This window comes from Candoia aspera, chromosome 4, assembly GCF_035149785.1.
Source record: "Candoia aspera isolate rCanAsp1 chromosome 4, rCanAsp1.hap2, whole genome shotgun sequence".
Taxonomy (NCBI): Eukaryota; Metazoa; Chordata; class Lepidosauria; order Squamata; family Boidae; genus Candoia; species Candoia aspera.
This window is the reverse complement of record NC_086156.1, coordinates 98,850,149-98,871,660: the sequence shown is the minus strand read 5'-3', so window position 1 is coordinate 98,871,660 and position 21,512 is coordinate 98,850,149. Positions and strand designations below refer to the sequence as shown.

The 21,512-nt window shown below is 42.6% G+C and overlaps 1 protein-coding gene across 1 annotated transcript in view; it reads right to left on the bottom strand.

The window, feature by feature from the left end:
• Positions 1 to 18,147, bottom strand: part of BRSK1 (BR serine/threonine kinase 1) — a 45,992-nt gene extending 27,845 nt beyond the window's left edge. The window contains exons 1-2 of the mRNA XM_063301182.1: positions 18,027 to 18,147; positions 3,214 to 3,308 (exon numbers count right to left, since the gene is read on the bottom strand). Of these exons, the coding sequence (XP_063157252.1) occupies positions 3,214 to 3,308; positions 18,027 to 18,144 (213 nt within the window). The 5' untranslated portion in view covers positions 18,145 to 18,147. The remainder of the gene's footprint in view (positions 1 to 3,213; positions 3,309 to 18,026) is intronic.
• Positions 18,148 to 21,512: the final 3,365 nt, after the last annotated feature.

Genomic DNA, 21,512 nt, shown 5'->3' with positions numbered 1-21,512 from the left:
GCTAGAGCCAGACATCCTGAAGAGTGAGGTTGAGTGGGCCTTAAGAAGCATTGCTAATAACAAGGCAACAGGAGACGACGGCATCCCAGCTGAACTGTTCAAAATCTTGCAAGATGATGCTGTCAAGGTAATGCATGCTATATGCCAGCAAATTTGGAAAACACAAGAATGGCCATCAGACTGGAAAAAATCAACTTATATCCCCATACCAAAAAAGGGAAACACTAAAGAATGTTCAAACTATCAAACAGTGGCACTCATTTCACATGCCAGTAAGGTAATGCTCAAGATCCTGCAAGGTAGACTTCAGCAGTTCATGGAGCAAGAATTGCCAGATGTACAAGCTGGGTTTAGAAAAGGCAGAGGAACTAGAGACCAAATTGCCAATATCCGCTGGATAATGGAAAAAGCCAGGGAGTTTCAGAAAAACATCTATTTCTGTTTTATTGACTATTCTAAAGCCTTTGACTGTGTGGACCATAACAAATTGTGGCAAGTTCTTAGTGGTATGGGGATACCAAGTCATCTTGTCTGCCTCCTGAAGAATCTGTATAACGACCAAGTAGCAACAGTAAGAACAGACCACGGAACAACGGACTGGTTTAAGATTGGGAAAGGAGTACGGCAGGGCTGTATACTCTCACCCTACCTATTCAACTTGTATGCAGAACACATCATGCGACAAGCTGGCCTTGAGGAATCCAAGGCTGGAGTTAAAATCTCTGGAAGAAACATTAACAATCTCAGATATGCAGATGATACCACTTTGATGGCTGAAAGTGAAGAGGAACTGAGGAGCCTTATGATGAAGGTGAAAGAAGAAAGTGCAAAAGCTGGTTTGCAGCTAAACCTCAAAAAAACCAAGATTATGGCAACCAGCTTGATTGATAACTGGCACATAGAGGGAGAAAATGTAGAAGCAGTGAAAGACTTTGTATTCCTAGGCGCAAAGATTACTGCAGATGCTGACTGCAGTCAGGAAATCAGAAGACGCTTAATCCTTGGAAGAAGAGCAATGACAAATCTCGATAAAATAGTTAAGAGCAGAGACATCACACTGACAACAAAGGCCCGCATAGTTAAAGCAATGGTGTTCCCTGTAGTAACATATGGCTGCGAGAGCTGGACCATAAGGAAGGCTGAGCGAAGGAAGATCGATGCTTTTGAACTGTGGTGTTGGAGGAAAATTCTGAGAGTGCCTTGGACTGCAAGAAGATCCAACCAGTCCATCCTCCAGGAAATAAAGCCAGACTGCTCACTTGAGGGAATGATATTAAAGGCCAAACTGAAATACTTTGGCCACATAATGAGAAGACAGGACACCCTGGAGAAGATGCTGATGGTAGGGAGAGTGGAAGGCAAAAGGAAGAGGGGCCGACCAAGGGCAAGATGGATGGATGATATTCTAGAGGTGACGGACTCGTCCCTGGGGGAGCTGGGGGTGTTGACGACCGACAGGAAGCTCTGGTGTGGGCTGGTCCATGAAGTCACGAAGAGTCAGAAGCGACTAAACGAATAAACAACAACAACAAGGTCATCTGGAGTTATTTTGGATTATTCCATGGCCACTGAAGAAGGTTTGTTATAGGAAGGAACTTCCTTCCAATCAGGGTTTAGCCTGTGGCCCAGGAGTCTCCTGTCCTAAGGTGAAGCTGGAGATGCACTACAGATGCACTACAGATGGAAATAAAGATTCATTTCTTTGAGTCTATCATTATGCTGCTCAAAGAGGGCATCTAGTCTTTGCTCAGGGCCTCCAGGCAAGACCTTCACCTGTCACCTGGTGTCTTTTATCAGCTTGTCAGCTTGTCTGCAAAGTAGCTGCCAGGACCTTAACTGGCAAACACGGGGCTCTCAATTGGATATAAACCCTCATAAATATCTTTCTGTTGTTTGGTTTGTTTTCCTGCTACTGACCATTTGCTATTACCAAATACCAACTTCTTGTGCAATTGTAGATAGATAACCCAGCTTCTCACCCCACTGTCCCTTCCCTGCCCTGTCCTGCAAAGATTTAGTAAGCATCTCCTCCGCTCTGCATTGCAAAGTTTCAGGTTCTCTTTCCCCCAAAAGACCTGAAAAGGGATGCAGTTGCCCCAATGTTAAAAAAAATTACCACCCTGCTTTATGTTATGGCTAAAGCTATCTGGTATTTGGAGGGTCTTTTCAGTGGGAGTTTTTTCCACATCAGCACAGACTTCAGAAAGGGGGAAAATTGTACTGGTGTGCAGAAAAACGCTTCAGCTCATGTGAGATCATTCAACTTTGCAGAACAAATCAAAGACCTGGACAGAGACTTGCTCTGCTGGTCAAGACGAATGACCATCTGGCCAAGCAGGTCAGGGTCAGACTATCAGAGCCACGGGAGTCTTACCTAACCCTAATTCTGTTCTGGGTTGTGCCATCCTCACTTCTCACTTAGGGACCATATACATTGAGAGTATCCGTCTGCGTTCCACACACCCTTTTTTAGGCAGCAAAATCTTACTGCTCTCTCTCCACTAACAACTTGTAGCCACAAGTGTCCACAGCAAGCCATGCTGATGTCAAAAGGACATGTGTGTCATGAGCTTATTGCACAAATGACACAACAGTGTACTTGAGTCATGACATCTGATGCAAATACCTAGAAGTCACGTCATCGGCATGACGCTCACATCATTGTTTGCCCCCCAATCCCATCCCTTGCCGAAACACTGCCAATGCCAGTACTTAGAACATTTTCTGTAGTCATCCAACCACGGCTGTGCCAAAGTTAAACTAACGAGGACAGGATTTATATCACTTCAATGACAGCTAGGGGTTGCTATGAAGTTGCTCTAAGTAACTAGTAGGAAAGCCACCTTAGGAACATCACTCTGTGCTTCCTTCTTTAAACTTGACAACTTGCTGAGAGACGGCATTAATTTTGCACATTTCCCAGTGGCTAGAAATTGACTGGCAAATTCCTTCAGGGCACCAATACAGACTATGAATGAATTTGATATCTCTGCTAAGGGTTTCGCTTTGATCAGACTACCCACTTCAACCTTCCCATGGGCAGGAAGGTGAGAGCCAGAGATGGGATGCGTAGAAAGCACAGCAGGCAATTTATTTCCCTCTGGATTCCGGATTCAGTCCCACACCCTTTTGGCCTCCATCTTCTTCAATCTCCCTCACCCACCTCTCAACCCCCACTCCCCTTGCCAGGCCCAAAAAACATGATTTGCTCACCTTCATTAGTACAGACTCAGAAAGCTTTTCCCGGTTCACAATCTTAATTGCAACTTTCTGTCCTGTGATGCAGTGTACACCCAGCTTCACCAGACCTACGGAAACAAGAAAGGCACTAGAGATCTACCATAATGCAACGTACCAAAGTTTTGGGAAATCAATTAATTCCATCCTCCATAACAGCACTTCCTCCAAATGTCCCTGTTTACTAGCACATGCCTGGTAGGCTTCAGAGTTGAGGAACTGCACGCAGATGAAAGATGTATTGGCAGAGAAAGGACAGAACAGAAGAAAGCTGTGGATGGACTAGAGCTACCAATCCATCTTCTTCCATTTTTCCCACTGTCAAGCTTTGAATTGATTTATGACTGAAATAATCCTTAGGTATCTGCATTTACTCACTCTTCCAACTTCCCACAATACTCATGACATGGGTAGTCCTGGAGGATGAGGGAAGTTGAAAGAGTGGCCACACACAACCACCCAGTGTTCTTGGGTCACTGCCTCTGAAATTAGATAACTCTAGCCATAATCTGCATTTTACTTAGGCCCCTTCAAAGCTCAGTTTAGCACTGGACAGAGAGTTTGAAATACAGACCTATCATTTGCTGTATGGAAGAGAAAGAAACAGAGGCAGAGTTAGCTGAGAAGGTAGAGGGATAACGGAGAAGATACAAAAATGTTGGAGGGCCCTCTTCTCCAATCTGCTACTTAGTCAGGTTCATGCCTATTATATTTATAAATTAAGCAACTGTGAAAGAATGTTGGTCATTGGCCACATTACAAATAGCAATAATGCTTTATTTATAAAGCAAAGCTATGCATGCGCTCTACGGGGAGGGGGTGTATATTTCCAAGTAGGTGCAGAATGCTTCAGTGCTATCTCATCCAATGGCATAAAACCCATGTAACGCTCCTCTTGAAACTTCTCACTGCTTGGGAAAGTGGGAAGCCCTTCACAACACAACTGTTAGCTTGCAAAAAGAATGCTTATATTCTGAAATCAATCCTATTGAGAGATGACGCTCCCAATTCCCATGGAAATACAGTAGCTTTTTTCATTATTAGCTTTGTTTTCTGTGTTCCAAGCAAGACACAGAATTAGACTTGCAGCTGGACCTTTCTCCATCTTGAGCCACCTTGATAGTAAGGATGACTGTTACATGTTAAAAGACGTTTCTTCCCACTTGCATATAGCCATGGCACAAACATGCCTTGGCAACAACTTTTTTTCTGCCCTGTATCCATGATGCTGTCTTAATCTCATCTCCAACTCAGACTTAAGACATCTTAGTTGATCTGGTGCAAAAGTGTTTCCCCTCTTATTCCAACATTGTCCAAGAGGAGCATTAAGGTATGTTAAATCTGTTAGGCCAGTGTTTTTCAACCCCGGCAACTTTAAGGTGTGTGGACTTCAACTCCCAGAATTCCCCAGCCAGCCATGCTGTCTGGGGAATTCTGGGAGTTGAAGTCTACACACCTTAAAGTTGTCATGGTTGAAAAACACTGTGTTAGGCTTTATCACCCTTTACTCTGGAGAGAAGTCAGGTAACTGGCAGTTTCTGGGAACAGAGGTAACACAGGTAGGATAGATGTTGGCAATGGGGGCAACTACTTCAGGATGCCAACTCAAGGATGGATGGAGGGGACTTGGAAACAGAAGTGGGGAAAGGCTCAAAGAGACTGAAAAGCTACTGAATCTGCAAGGATGCTGATTAAATCTATGGAAAGTCTTTAAATTATGTTTATCAGTCTAACTCCTTGCTTTTAAGAGCTCTATAAAAGGAGAAAATTCTATTGATGTTTTCATGTTATGATAATGGAACAGAACTGTTGTCCTTACATTTGGCAGCTGGGTGCTTTCACGTCTCTAGCAGAGAGGAGGCGACTGAAGGTGAAAAAACGTGCCCATAAAAAAAAAGTTGCAGAAGAATTATGAAGGTGGGAAAACCAGGTTCTAAACCCCCATTCAGTTATGTCTCTTTCAACGTTAGCCTAACTCAATTCCTGTGGTTGAATTTTACTTATGCAAATTTCACAGTATGAAGCAGAATAAAACAGGTTTTCCCTTTAGGTGGGATTTCAGCTCCCAAAATTTTTAGTCATAGCCAACGTCTTAAGAGTTGGAGTCTGTACATCTGAAGAACCAGTAGAATGAGGAAGGCTGGTGAAATAAAAGCACAAGAAACAAACACACTAAACATTTTCACTCATTTCCACAACAACCCCCGTGACAGTAGCAAAAATAATTACAAAGACTGCCAAACATATGACACAAGGTTTTAATTTAATCAACTGCGTGAGGTTTTGACAATAAGCCATGATTATTCCCTTACTCTAAAGCAGTGTTTCTCAACCTTGGCAGCTTTAAGATGTGTGGACTTCAACTCCCAGAATTCCCCAGCCAGGCATGCTGGCTGGGGATTTCTGGGAGTTGAAGCCCACACATCTTCAAGTTGCCAAGGTTGAGAAACACTGCTCTAAAGGAAGTCACGAAATAGAAACTTGAGGAAAACTTTCCAGGTCCCCTATTTTATGTATGTATTTCTCTGCATTTGACAGGAATCTTCAATATGGGCAATAATGACCTGACGTGGACAGAGAATTTCTATCTATAGCATGATAGTATCCACAGATCCTTCAGACATATCAGCCATCAAACGATGCTGCAAGCACAGAGTAGCAAACACAAATGTATGAACTGAAATCTTGACCAAATTTAAATTCCAAGTTTCTTCTCAAAAATATAATCTCTGCGCCTCAATTGTGCTGCACAAAAACTCCTTTTGATGAGCAGCAGGGTTTCTATCATTCTTACTCTTATTTCAAGTTGGCCACAGTGCGATGGCAGCTAGAGATAAGTACCTCAACATTCACAAAAGACAGATGAAATGCTGTCACATTTCTTACGTTCTCAAAGGTTATGAATGGATCTTAAATCAATTTAAATTTCCTGCTTCTTCTCTTTTCAAGGAATGCAATTCTGTAAACGCTTAAAGACTGAAGAATCAAGCGGATTCTATGAATTAAAGGCAGTCGTTTCCCTGAAATTATCATAAATCAGACCAAGTCCTGCAGCTTTAAAATACAATTTAGCCTGAAATTGGCTTCAGATATAATTTCAAAATCATATGGCAAAATTGGATTGGATCCAACCCACAGGCCCTCAACCATCCCTAAACCAGTCTGCTCTTGTGCTTTAACATTTAGGTGCCAACTCTGCAAATAAACCCACCAGCTATTAGTCTAAAATACTTTGAACCAGCCCATAAAATTAGTAGTTCTTTCCCCTTTTTTATAAGCGAGATGGATCCCATTTCCCCCTACCCTTTCTCTAAAGAAGTCAAGGTGATATATATGATTCTATTCCCCCTTTCCCATCATTTATCCTCACAACAATCCTGTGAGGTAGATTAGGCTGAGAGAGAGCATGACTGCCAGAAAATGATGCAGCGGGCTTCAAGATTGAGTGGAGATTTTAAAGCCAAAATCTCTCCTAGGGGTTTTTTCTTTAACTAAATGGATCACATGAGTTTTATAGAGCCTTCCAGTTAAAGTATTTGGCTTGTATACCCCAGGCTTCAAACTAATAAAGAAGAGGAAGGCTACTGTATCTAGCAAGGATAATGCTGTCGTCAGGGGGTCCTTCTTGCCCATATTCTCTTCTCCCGTAGAAGGAAAACATGACATTTGAGGACTAAGAGGGATAATCCGTATCTCTGGTCCATGACATAGCTGGCACTTAGCTATAATCTGGCAGTAGCTGCATCTTTAGTCAGTACTTTAAGGGAGGTGGGATTCAGCAATTTGTATAGGCTGTGTTCGCGGTCACACAACACGAACAGAGCCGCAGAAAAAGCAAATGCAATTCTAGGTTTTAGAATTTCATTTCTTGTTCCTTTTTGTTTTGCACTGGTTAAACCATACCTAGAATATTGTGTCCAGTTCTGGGCACCACATTTTAGGAAGGACAGTGACAAACTGGAGCAACCAAGATGATAAGGAGCCTGGAAGGAAAAAAAAAAACTTATAAGGAGTAGTTGGAGATGCTGGGGATGTTTCACCTGGATAAAACTGTGGGAAGACATGACAGCTGCCTTCAAGTATCCCAAGGACTGTTGTGTAGAAGACAGGGCATTATTCTTCAGAGTTGTCCCATAAGACAGGACAAGAAACAGTGAATCTACTAAACTATAAGGAAATAGATTTTAGCTAGACATCAGGAGAAATGCCCCGATGGTAGGATCTGTTCAAGAATGAAACAGATTGCCTTGGGAGGTGGTAGATACTCTCTGGTGGTATTTGAACGGCTGGATATCCATCTGTTGGCACTGATTTCGGCACATGGTCAGGGCTTGGACGAGATCAGTGTTTCCCAACCTTGGCAAATTTCTAGATGTGATGACTTCAACTCCCAGAATTCTCAGCAATGGCCATGCTGGCTAGTGAATTCTGGGTACCGAAGGCCACATATCAGGAAGTTACCAAGGCTGGGAAATGTTGGACTAGCTGATCTCCAAGGCCCCTTCCAACTCTTATATTGTATTTTATGATCCTATAATTCTGAGTCAATGAAAACGTTTAACTGAGCTACGCTCTACCAAATTAGTCTAATCGCCTGAGTTGGACCAACGCACATGGAATCACAGAGCTGGAAGGGCTCAATTATGCCATGTAATCCAACCCCAAATTAAAGGGTTCCTGATAGATGGATGCTTAGCCTCTGCTTGAATACATCCAGTGAAGAGGAGCCACCCATCTCTTTATCACTGATTCCATTATCAAACTACTCTTATTGTTAGAAACATTTTCCTACTGTTTCACTAGATTTTACTTTCCTGAAACTTAGGGCCGTTCTTCTGTCCTGAATTCTGGAACAAGAGAAAACAGATCTTGACCTTGAGTGGTGTTGTCGTATTTTCCCTCAGTCGTTTCTTCTCAGTGCTCCCTGAGCCAGCCAACCCTATTTTAGGTACCGTGATTAGCTACCGTACCCGCTGTGGGGTCTATGGATTCCAAAATAAAGGCCACAGAGTATTCTAGTGGAAACAGATTGGTGTCTATTGGCTCAAAGGAGCTTGGGTTTCATTGGGTTCCCAATCTTGAAAACAGCTGAATCCTTCCAACACAAACATGCTCACGTACATTTTTGCAGTCTACAAACAAGGCTGGAGAGAACTATTAGTTAAGTCAGACCAGACATTTCCTGTTTATTGGCCCTGCTCCTCTCTGGATCTCTACCATACATCTTGTGATTAAACTAGATGTTTGTGATATGGCCATGTGCAGTTTGAACATAGGCTTGCACCATTCACATAGGCTGCGTTCACACAGCATACGAAACTAAAATGTGGTTAGCTAATTTGTGGTTCAGTGTATCATGTGAATACTCTCATTGTGGAGTGCCTTGGAGTTAGGCTAGAGAAGGAGCCCTTTTCACTTCCCTCTCCGTTGCTCCTTGTTGTGCAGACTCACCCCACAGACCTAGTTCGTTCCTCAACACACTGGCACCTATAGTAAGTGCTCACGTTGCATTTTTCCTGGGTCATCACAGATGTTCACTTCCAGGTTGTTTTGTCCATCAAGTCCAGATTTGCAAACCTACGCATTCACTCCCTGGCATCATAAAGCTCAGAGGCCTTGGATACATCCTCTATGAGTATGTGTTGGCAGGGACCCAGATCCTTCTGGAATTGAGTCACTGTAAATCCTTATAGCAGAATTAGATAGTCCAGCACGCTTTAGATATTTTGAACTAAAATTTCCCTAATCCTTTATCCTTCATCTTGGAGCTGATGGGAGTTGATCCAAAACAAATGTAGGACTCTAGCTTGTCCACACCTGCCCTGGTAGAAGCCTTCTTTACATATTCTGTCTTCCCAAACTGGAGGAAGAGAGATATGTTAGGGAATAGAAGAAGCAGGGAAGAAGCAGGGAACAGAAGTCTTTAAGGCAGTGTTTCTCAGCCTTGGCAACTTTAAGATGAGTGGACTTCAACTCACAGAAATCCCCAGCCAGCACGGCTGGCTGGAGAATTCTGGAATTTGAAGTCCACACATCTTAAAGTTACCAAGGTTGAGAAACATTGTCCTAAGGAAGTAATTTAGTTTCTCCAAGCCTTTTTGACAGATAGACCACCGAGAAAACTCTAAATTGGCAAAGCTACAGAAGGCAAGCTGATACTGTCTACATTTTATGAACTTTTTGGCCATGCTGGTAGAACCTGTAGTCCAAAATATCTGGATGGCACCAGGTTGCTTGTTCCTTGGCAAAACTGAGTATACAAACAATCAGGACCTTTTTCAGTCTGTTTTTTTCAGATCTGTTCAAATAATTGCCAACCACGTATCCCCCAGATGTGTCCATAATCCCCAGCCATCACTGATGTTGAAGCCTAACACATCTGAAAAGGAAATTGGAAATACTTTGATTGACCACCCTGGTTTCCTCGCTTGCCAACAAATGCAGCTTCCTGACATGATAAAACTTACATCCACACACTCCATTTTTAAATACATTTTATATGTGTTGATATTGCCAAGTTTCTCCCTTTCTCCAACTGTAAAAAAGTTCTGCCAGCTGTTCACAGTTATAAAACATTTTTCTTGCTAGGCCTTTAACTGTGGTTTGGATATTGGTATGGACAAAAAAAAAATCATCTGCTAAATGCTGAAATTTAATTATGCCCCCAATAGATTCTAATTTACTGGGAAAGGGGCAGGTGAAAGTCTTAATCTAAGCTGAAGACGTCATTCAATACCCCACAGTCTTTCATGTATTGACTTCTGAAGCTCTGAGGAAATATTCCTCTTTATGGCTTTGTTTACTAACATTACGAAAGGAAAAACTACCACATCTTAAAAATAAATTAATCTAGCCTGCCCAAAAGGCAACTAGAAAGCATTCCAGAAGTAAGTTGTATTTGCTGGTAAAACTGGATCAGTTGAAGGACACAGAACTTTATAGTAAGCCCATAAAACAACTTTTTCCAATATTGATTTGCTAAAATACAGCCCTCCTTTGACCTTGTTGCTCAAGTTCACATCACTGAAATACAAAGAAATGGGAAGGGGTGGATTTCCACACCCCCTATTTCTTTTCAGTCTCTTAATATATACTGCAAAGATCAGTGTTTCTCAACCTTGACAACTTTAAGAAGTGTGGACTTCAATTCCCAGAATTCCCTAGCCAGCATGGTTGGCTGAGGAATTCTGGGAGTTGAAGTCCACACATCTTAAAGTTGCCAAGGTTGAAAAACACTGGCATAGACAGACAACAATTGTCTAACATATCCTCTATATGAAAAAGGAAGACAGTCAGTCATTAGGGATGCTTTAATGTGCATTCCTTTGCTGAGCAGGAAATTGAACTCAGTATCTTAAATGGTCCCTTCCAGTTCTATGATTTTATGTTTCTCAGTATATCACATCTATATATCATATCAGTGCTATCAGATTAGTTAGATCAGCTTTCAGACTGTGATGGTCTAAAATAAACAGCCCCGATAAATCATAGAAAGGCTAAAGGAAGGGCAATTGCCCTTAATCTAGAGGGCAAATCGCCAGCATGCTGGCTGGGGAAGTCTGGGAGTTGAAGGCCACACACCTTAAAGTTGCCAAGGTTGAGAAACACTGACCTAGAGACATTCTGTGCACTTTGTCGTCACATGAAGCCCAGCAGCCACGCCTTGCAACTTGCCAAGACTTCAGCCTCTGCCCCCACATCTCACCCTTGGCCCTTGGCCAGAAACCTTGCAGTATGGAGAAGTAAGGAAGCAAGGAACAATTGCAGAAAAGCCAAAACAGAAAAATAGATGGTCACACCTGAATGGGGTTTATGGATGCTTTTTTAAAAAAAATGTTTGGTGCTCATGTGTCTACAGCAGGTAGCAACTCTTAGCCTAAAACTGGCTGATCCCAAAAAATTAAGCAGAGTGAGATCCAATGAGTACTTGGATGGGACACCAGCAGGAAACGCCAGGGCTGTGGCCGATAATGGGAAGATGAAAAAACATTATTGAATAAAGTGGTGGCAACCCACGTCCGTGCTACTGCCAAAAGAGCTACGTAAATGTTTCAATGTCATCGCCAGGAGCTGAGCTCAAGTTGAGGGATGGTTTAATTTTTAATGCTTGCCAATGGTCCTATTGCCTTTGTAGGCAGTGGCCACAGCGCCAGAAGATGAGGACAGAGAGGGTTTTTGCTGTTGTTGTTAAATATTATTTTGGTGTACTTTTCCTTGTATTTTCATAAATAAACATATTAGAACAGCCTCCCCTCCATTTGGTGCCTTCCAAATAGATTTTGGATTACAATTCCCAGAACTCCCAGCCATTGGTATGTTGGAAGTTGGAGTCCTATCACAACCAGAAGGCAGTAGGTTGGGGGGGAAAGGCTGGACTAAATATTTACCTTTTATTACGGTATGCGGTCCTCGTCAGCCTTGCATATATGGTTGCTTTTGGACTGGGGCAGGCTAAAAATATTGTAAAATAAAATAAAACAAAATAAATATAAACCAGCCCTCATTAACCATGATAAAACGTTTCATGCATCAATGGGTTTTGGCACAGAGTTGCGTTTAGAGCAGTGTTTCTCAGCCTTAGCAACTTTAAGATGGGTGAACGTCAACTCCCAGAATTCCCCAGCCAGCATGGCTGGCTGAGGAATTCTGGGAGTTGACGTCCACACATCTTAAAGTTGCCAAGGTTGAGAAACCCTGGTTTCAAGGATGCTATTGGGTGAGTTTTTGTTTATTTTCTGCACGTGTAAAAAATGGCGGATGTGCCTGCCCAGAGGATGTTTTTTCAAGGTCTTGTGATCTATGGTTTCATGTTCAGTGGTTGTTAGGCTGGAACAGAAACCCCACAAATAATGAGGGCCATCTATATTATTAATGAAACCTGTGAAAAGGAGAAAGGGATCAAGATTCCATTAATGTAGTTTTCAATATTTAATCGATTTAAACAGGCTTATCTTTGTAACTCCCTTATCTTTCTGCCAAGGATCTCTCTGCAAATTCCGATCCACTGCTGTGTATTGCTGAAGGTTTTCTGTTACTGCTTATTACAGAACTGTGTTAATTAAAAGGAATGATATCTGTTTGGTTCAAATGCCCTAGAAAAACCTATTTGTCCTTCAATATATTATTAACAGTTTAAAATATATCTTATGGCAGGAGTGGGGAGAGGATCAGTAGCTTATTGGATGACGTCTTCAACATTCATTTAGCTCTACTAAATTATATGTACATTTGTACTTGTATAGGAAATTTTCCCAGGATTACTCAAACCAAACCAAATCAAAAGGAAGTATATATTAAAATTTTGCCCATTCTTGTCTTAGAGCTGCGCGTAAGAAATGAAAGTCAGGGGCCTCCCTATGATGCTTTAGCATTCATGCCCATGCATTTATATAAATAGTATCGTTTTAATGTTTGATGACATCCGTCAGTTTTACTTTCTGTATTCATTATTGGCTTATTATTGTTGACTGAATTTTTGTTAACCATCATGGGTTAGCTTTATCGGGAGATTTAATTTCTGGGAATCCTCAGAAAGAAAACAATCCAGAAGAACGATATGGTCAGGCTTTTCCTTGCTAGGCCAGACTGAATTAAACATGCACACAAGAATTTAGCAACTTTTGATAATTTTACAATATTACTGTAGAAAATCTAAGAAGCCATAATGCAAGAATTCCAGTAAATGTGAGATCTATTCATAATAATCAAATAGCTCATGCTGTTTCTCCCACCTACTTTACATAAAGGGCTAGAAGCAGTTCAAAGAGAATTTGGGAGTGGGAAATATAGTTCTCATCTGTCCATTGTTTTGGGAACAGCCTGATATAGTATTAGGTACTGTAGTTTACTTTCGACCATGTGAGAACTAAGTTTCACTGAGAACTTTCATTTAAAAGCTGGAATTAATCCTTTAGAAAATGGAATATACCACAATTTTCTGGATTCTACTTCCCAGCAAGTGTTGACAGAGTCCTTATCACACTCTAAACCCAATTTAGACATCTGTAGCCCTTCCATCACTCCATCTAGCCTAATGAGCAGTATATTTGCCTCCAATATCAGCCACAAATGATCCTGAAGCTCAAAAGTTTACAGGATTTTATACAACTTCAGTTGGCCCAATAAAGACATTTCCCTATGGATGCCACTGAAATTAAGCATGCTGGACTTGGTTAGTACTTGGATGGGAAACTACCAGGGAATATCTGGGCTATAAACTACACTTGGAAGTAAAAAACAAAACAGAAACAAAAAAGACCCCATTCAGTGACAAACCCGTCCCAAAACGTGGTTCTCTTCATGAAGTTGCCAGAGTTTAGCTCGAGGACATCTTTGTGCAGATGCGCTGGACTATTTCCTGGGGTGATGGGAAGAGAATTGCAACACACCTTGAGCTATGTTGGGCTGCAGATAGTGCTAAGCCCCCCAAACATACTGCCTGCTCTAGGTTTCAAAGTTTCCTTTGGCGGCAGCAGTGTGTGAAATGTCATTGCACAATACCACACCATTCCAGCCTATGGATTTACACCCTTGCACCCATGTAAAATAAGCACATTTCTCCTGCTTTCTGAGATTTCAGTTGGAGTTTGCAGTTGAAACATACACACAAGTAACTCAGACTAACAAAATGGGGAGAAAAAGACCCATTTTGTCTTTTGTCTCCAAAAGACAAAAATGGGGAGAAAAAAAAAGAAGGATTGTGATTTGTCAGAAGGAGATACAGTGAAAAAATGACTATTACTAGCAGATAGAAGCAGCAGTACTACATGATTTGGTATATTTTGTGAAATAATATTGGTGAGGTTATTTGCAAGGCTAGACGACAGGACTAGACTTCCAGCTAGTATAAGAGGATTAAACTGGGAGCATGGAGGTTCAGTCTGAAATCCTCCATCACCCATTGAACTCATTGGGTGATTGGGGGCTACAGAAGTCACTTTTTCTTGGCACAATCTACTTCACACAGTTGTTGCTGTGAGGAAAAAATAAAGGATGACCTTATGTATGCCACCTTGAACGTCTTATCACAGAAAAGCAGGATGTAAATCAAAAGTGGTGGAACAGGATTCCTAGGACCTAGAGGTCAATTCCCCACTCAGCCTGAAGTTCATTGTTGACTTGGGCCAGTTATCATCCTAGTCTGATATCTTGACAGTGTTGCTGTGAAGGTAAAAATAAAGGGGTAAGGGAGAACCACGTATGCCACCTGAAGCTCCTACAGGAAACATCGGATATAACAAATAAATACATCAGTAGAACAAATCAGAACATTTTATGGTAAGTCAAACAATACATTTACCACAAACATGGAAGAGGGTGAAGTTAAGACTATTTTTACTGAGGGTATTTTTTGTTTGTTTTTATTCTGTGTACGATATTGTTTTATATTATGGTTCTGAGCCACCCTGGGATCTGGTTTTAAGATGGGTGGCCACACAAATATTTTAAATAAATCAGTAACTAAAGTTAAGCTTCTAAAATTATTTAGCTGTATTACTAAGTATAGAGTATAATATCTTAGGACAAATCAGTGGGTTAGGTTGACCATTTTTCCATATAGTGGACCCCATTTATCTGTTTTCTAGTAACCCTATCAAATTTAAACAAGTTTAAGGATGGTAGAGAAATCCCCATGTTTTATTTATAGGGCAAAAAAAAGTTAACGTTTCTAAACATGAAGAGTTAGAGCTCACTTTGAGCATTGTTAGTATCTCTCCAACCTAAATTTACAAATAAGAGAGATTTAAGTATTATTGCTATTTTTTTCCACAGCACATGAAACACACACATCACTCACAACATCCATGGGAAACAACCGTAATATTGCCTTTTAAAAGATGGGAAGCATATGCTGAGCAAGAAAGAGATTTTCCTTTTGCATGACAGCAAGGACACAGAATTTCAAAACTATGTTTAGCAAATAGCCCTAAGCCAACCAGATTTTCCCAATGCACATCTGCTTGTTTTGCTCCAGTATCATTCTTCATGTTTTAGTTCCAGTGAAATCAAGAACTGACAACATCCTGCGTGTTGTCAGTATCCTGAGCGTGTGTTGTCAGTCCATGTTTGTGGGATGTGGGCAATATGTTGGCTTGCAAGGTAATCTCTTAGTTAAAGATCCTAGCTTATACAGAATAGTATAAGCACGCTCGAGATAAAATTAGGTTTTAGTTGCACGTATGATATACAGGCAAATATGCACCCAAACTCTATAATCCTTATCACTACCAGGGAATACTGTATGTGGCATGGATATGACAAGGACTAGAAACCTAGTCTATGCCTTCTCTAAGGTACTGAAAAGTGTTAATACAACAGTAACTAATAATGTTGAATCCCACTGATTTCAATGGGACTGAAGTATCACTAACTTCCTTGGCATCTCATCTATTGCAGTTTCATAACCGATAGATTTCCTAAATCCAAGATCAGCAGGCTACTAGCTGTATCCCTGCCCAGACAGCATGCAACAAACCTATTTAAATTATTCTAATTGCAAAAAGTGGGGTTTCTGGTTACTACCGGAATTTTTCCATAATTTTAGAACAACTTTTTCAGTGCAGCCATGCTTGCTACCATATCATCTCCAGATTCTTTTTCAAAGTTTGCAAAACAATTTCTCCATGTCTGAATGCTTCTTCATTGCCCCGACAGACAGGCCATTCAACATATACTCTGGAGAATGCCAGCTCAGCTTTGGTAGGGATTGAAAAACAGAACTAAACACGGTCATCAAGGAGGCAGTGAAATATCTACCGTTGTTTATTTGCATCTCTGCTACCAACCTTTCCTTGATGACCTTGAGCATGTCAATTGTTTATGAGCTTCACTCATTGTCTGTCCATCTCCTTCACTACTGAACATTCTTAATCTAATAAAACTCCTTAAGACCAGGAAATAAATGGATGGGAATGCATGCCAATATCATCAAAGTAAAATAAATATAAGTTCTGTTTTCTCTGGACAAGGCATCCATTTGTCCTACTATTCCTGCCTTCCAGTTTCTGGACAATCAGAAACAATGGGGTCTCTACCCCCCACCCCCCACCCCCAGGCCAAGAACAACATCCATCCATCTGCCAATTCAGAGATATTCTTCAATCATCTTTGTATGAACTGGCTGCCGCCACAGTCAAGAAATGATTATTCAGCAAAATTAGCCCTCCCTTATTCCCTGCTCCCTCTTCTGTTTCTTTTACCCACCTGCTCCAGATCTTTATAATAATGATACTGGGGGTGGGTGGGGGGGAATAACAACTCCCAAACATACAGACACACACACTCACACATACGCAAATGTATCCTGGCCCTTTCTATAGACAGGATGTCTTTCTTTTTTTTTGGCCACTGCAGAAATCCACCTCCCCCTTTTGAAGCCTCAAAGCTCATTCTACCCACAGACACACACAAATTAAAGGACTGGGGAGAGAGGCCTGTGGTCTGAGTTTTCCTGCATCATTGCAGAGAGATGGATAGATCCCCCCCCCCCCCGGTCTTCCCTCCAGGGCCTGCCCAAGAAAGAAGACGAGGTGCTACAATTTCCATAAACCCAGTTTTAGGCATTTATTTAAGCAGTCGCTCTTGTAACCAAGCCCATCGTATAAACCGCACAGTCGAATCAGCATCCCTGCAGAGTTTTAAAAAAATCCCTGTTCCATTCATACAGAGTGCTGCAGCAGGAGAAGATGTGATGGGGGAGAGGAACGTATAGGCCTTCCCACAACAGACTTCACCACCCCTAGTTTTAAGTCCTCCGATCCAGTCTCTCCACAGGACAGAGATGGAGATAAAATAGATCAGGATGTCAAGGTCCCCATCCCTAAGAGGTTATCTTTGTAGCGTAAATCTTTGTGAACTGTGTTTTCCCCCTCTTTGGGTTTTTCTTCCTCCCCAACCAAACCTAGTCATTGCAGCAGTTTCTTAAAAGCAATAACTGCACCTCTAACACCTTCTCCTTCAGGCCCCGATCACCTGGCCAAACAGCCTGACAAGCAGGCTTAAAAGTGGCCCAGCCACAAAACCCATTGCTACCTCTGATTAAGTGGTTGTGTTACACACACACACCTCTTACAAAGACACAGAAAACACATCTCTCTGCGACCATATACACACTGTGTCTTCGAGGAATCTAACAGCACTTGTGGTTAAGTAGTAATGTAGTCGTAGCCTTTCTAAAACCTATGCCTTTTTACTATTGCAATGTTATTTCTTGCAGATTAAGAGCACCCCAAATACACTTAAACGGGGGAAACATTCGGTGCTCTCTTCCAACTCCAGCACAAACAGGATTAACACTCTTTCCCTTCTGAGAGGCCCCTCTTAGCACCCCCAACATCTCCAGTGCTATTCCTCAAACCCCACCCCATACTACCTTCCAAAAAGCTGTTTGCCCTAAGCAGTGCTCCCATTCACTGCCCCCAGAGAAACTCTAGGAAAGTGAGAATGCAACCTTTTCTTGATGCCTTTACCCAAAACGCCCCAACCGAATTTCCAACGGAGCCATTCACTCCCCCACCCTTTTAACCCCACCTTTAATCTGCCATAGGATCAACAGTTCCACTCACCTACCACCTCGCCACATTTTTTATTCCTCCCAGTGGGCCAGATTAACCTCAACTGTTTGGTCAAACCACCCCAGACGTTCCTTTATTCTCCCCGGTCTTTAGATATAGCCGAGGAGGCCGAGATGAAGGCAATTTTCTCAGCTGCTGGGCTAGTCGCATCATGCCCATCCTGTGGAACCGGAGGTCTCTCGCCAGACCCTGGTTCAAAAGCTGCCAGAGACTCACCGGTCTGCCCTTTCCCCAGCGTCTTCTCCAGCCGATAGGGCCCCACATACTGAGCGTGCTGCTGGCTCTGCTGTGACTGGTAGGGGTGGACCCCACCTGCTTCTTTGCCACCGGACATGGCTTTTGTCTGTCGCCCTTCTGAGCAACAATCAGAAACAGGGGGTGGTGGGGTGGGAAGGGGTACGGCGAGGTGAGGCGAGGCCCCCCAGTGCCCCCCTATAGGGACAATACCAAGGCCGGCATCCTGATGGGTTTAGCGGGAGGGGATGCTCTCGGCATCAGGAAAGGGAGGGTAGAGAAGGAGGAAGAATGCTACAGCCCGGGTACCAGCATCATCCAGCTGGTCCAGCCAAGGATGATGCTGTGGATGAAGGATGCTCCTGGCGAGCCTCTTCTCCCGGGCTGGTTCTTCGCCTCCTCTCACTGCAATCTGAAGGGATCTCTCGAGCTCTCCCCTTACATCAGCATCCGGGCAACTGGGTGACAGACACAATCCGGGTTAACCCTTGGCGGAACAAAGGCAGCGCCTCCTCCTCAGGCAGGGGGGAAGGGGTGGGGATGAGGGGGCGGGGTTGGGATGGGGAAAGGGAGTGGGGAAAGGTGATACGGGATACGTGTGGCTGTGGGGTGGGAGGGCTTAGCGAAGGACGGGAGCCCTGGATGAGGAGCACAGGAAGCAAGTAGGGTACCCAGCTGCTGAATGCACGTTCCTGTTCTGGTAGGGGAATGCCGTATGCCTGTAAGCTATTACATGGGTGTGGGCATGAGTGTGTGCATGTACTCACACGGCGGTATGCAATGAGTTTTTGCAGGGAAGAGATGAATGCTGGGTTTTAAGGGGGTGGGAGTGCTTGTGTGTTTCTGTCTATGTGTGTGGTAGACAGAAGGACTGCCCTTTGCAAGAAAGGTGTGTTCACAGAGACGAGAAGAAGGGAACGTGTGAGAGAGAAAGCTGCAGGAAGATCTCTTGCTTTAGGGTTATGTCATATAATCTCTTGTAGGGAAACCAACTGAGATCCAGCATGGTGTAGTGGTTGAGGTGCTGGGCTAAGTGGGGAGACCTAGGTTCTAGTCCTTCTTTAGGCATGAAAATTTGGCCTGGTCACTCTCTCTTAGCCTAGAATAGGAAGTAAAAAAATACCTTTCTACCAATCTGCATGGGACCAGGGTAGTAGATAACAGTCATTACCCTTCAGTGAAAAGGCCTTCATCCTGTAGGGGATCAATTATTTCATAAAAATTAATTGGAAGAAAAATCTGTCCCTGGTGTGTCCGGCTTATAAGTAGGTTGCAGCTGGTGTTTAGATCAATAGTTTATGAATTGCAGGGTCATCTAGGTGGCCGATCCTGACTAACTTTAGCTGACCATGAAAGGCTAAGCAGTTAATACTTAGATGGGACACCATGAGGAAATCTAAGATTGAGGCTAGATTGAGAAGTGAAAAAAAAAATCCCAAGGATGTAGCAATGATACTTCTGCATGAGATTACCAGACATCAAGTATAACTTGATGGAAACTAAAAAAAAAAAAAAAAAAAATGGAGCACACAGCTGTCACACAAGTGCAGCAAAACATCTTGAAAGGGTTTTGTTGCTCCAGAATGAGATTCTATCCTTAGCCAGAAAAACAGGAACATCCTCCTTACTGATTTACATTTGTTCTGTGGTAGTAACTCCCTTTGGTTTTACCTTGCAACCCAACTGGAAAGCATTGCTGCCTCAGCCTGAGTCTAATTATGCTTTTTCCCTATCTTGGTTTTAGGTGGAGATCACTGATCTCCCAGTTCTCCCTTCCAATTGCAATGTTGGAACAGGAATGAAAACCACAGATCTTCATGGGTGTGCAACAAAACAGCCTTCCTCTGCCTGATGCCCTCCGTCTCTACTGAGATGATAACTCCAAAAATTCCCAGCCATGGGCAATGGATGAATTCATAATGGGCTAAAAGGGACGCAGACAACAGAATGCCATCGGAACAGAGTAAACTGTAATTCCTGGGAAACTTAGCCAGTTTGGGCTTGTTTGTTTATAGGACATCATCAGTAGCTATGTCTTTTTCCAGAGATGCAACAAATGGATTTCTGAGAAGCTTCTGAACAAAACTTTTCATACATGGAAACCACAGGAAGAGAGAAGGAAGTTGCGATGAATGGGGAAGATAAGTACACAATCGAACAAGAAGCAATTGCTAAATATAGCATTACAAGCTGTCCATGTGCAGGATGCAGACATGGGAAAGAAAGCATGATATGCACTCTTAACAAGCAGTTAATTTTCAGAATCGTGACTTTAAAATCAAAGGTGTTGTTGGGTGAGCTGGGCAGGGAAGTTAAAGTAATAAATCTGGTCTGAGTCTCAGAAGAAGTACCATTTCTGCATTATGTATAAGAGAAGCATTTGTAGTTGCTTCCCGCATGCATATAACTTTCTACATTTTGCCTGAGGAGATCAGCCACAAAGAGCATGGGGTGATGCTGAGCCACCACATCTTCTCTTCACCTGACATTATTGGTGTGATCAGTGGTAAAATTTTAACTCAGGAAGAAGTTATGCTCTCAGAGATGTGGCACCAACTGCAGGTTGCCTGTGAGTCCTTACATACTGCAAAACTTACATACTGCAAAAATGCTTTTTTAAAAAAATCTGTTCAATCGTGTCCAATTCTTGGAGACTGCCTAGACAAGTCCTTGCAGTTTTCTTGGCAAGGTTTTTCAGAAGTGGTTTGCCCTTGCCTGCTTCCTAGGGCTGAGAGAGAGTGACTGGCCCAAGGTCACCCAGCTGGCTGTGTGCCTAAGGTGGGACTAGAACTCACAGCCTCCCAGTTTCTAGCCTGATGCCTTAACCGCTACACCAAACTGGCTCTCGCAAAATACATAGTTCAATGAGAATTGGAACAGACATTGAGTCAAGCAAATGAGAAATATGATCAGACTGTAGTTTAAATAACGACAGATGTATACACAATATGCACTATACACATCTATACATATCAACTGAATACCTGTACTCTCTCTATGAAAATAAATTCGATTTTATTTTTATATTATTTTCTGTTAACCTATCACAACAGGTCTAAACACCGAGACTGAAAGATAACAATAAAGTTCAGATCCATCCTGCACAGTAACAAAGTTGCCTGGGTTTAATTGGACTTTTCCTGAATTTCAACTCCGGTTGTGAGCGTAACATGGGATAACTAGGGTTACCGGATGCCCAGCAAGAGGAGGACATGCCCTCCTGTTTGCCTTCATGTCCTCCATCCAGCAGGCATAGCCTTAAAATCAAATGTTGTCTGCTTTTTGAGTGTCTTGTATTTTTTAATTGGGAGTTTTAAAAAACTAGTCTTGGTGGGAGGGAGACACGTCAAGGCTCGGAGAGGGTGTGTGGGGGTGCACAGGGGGGAGAGTTACCCCAGCGACTTGCAACCTTCCCTGCCAGCTTTCCCACTGACTTTCTGGGGAAGCCGGCAGGGAAAGTCACTAATG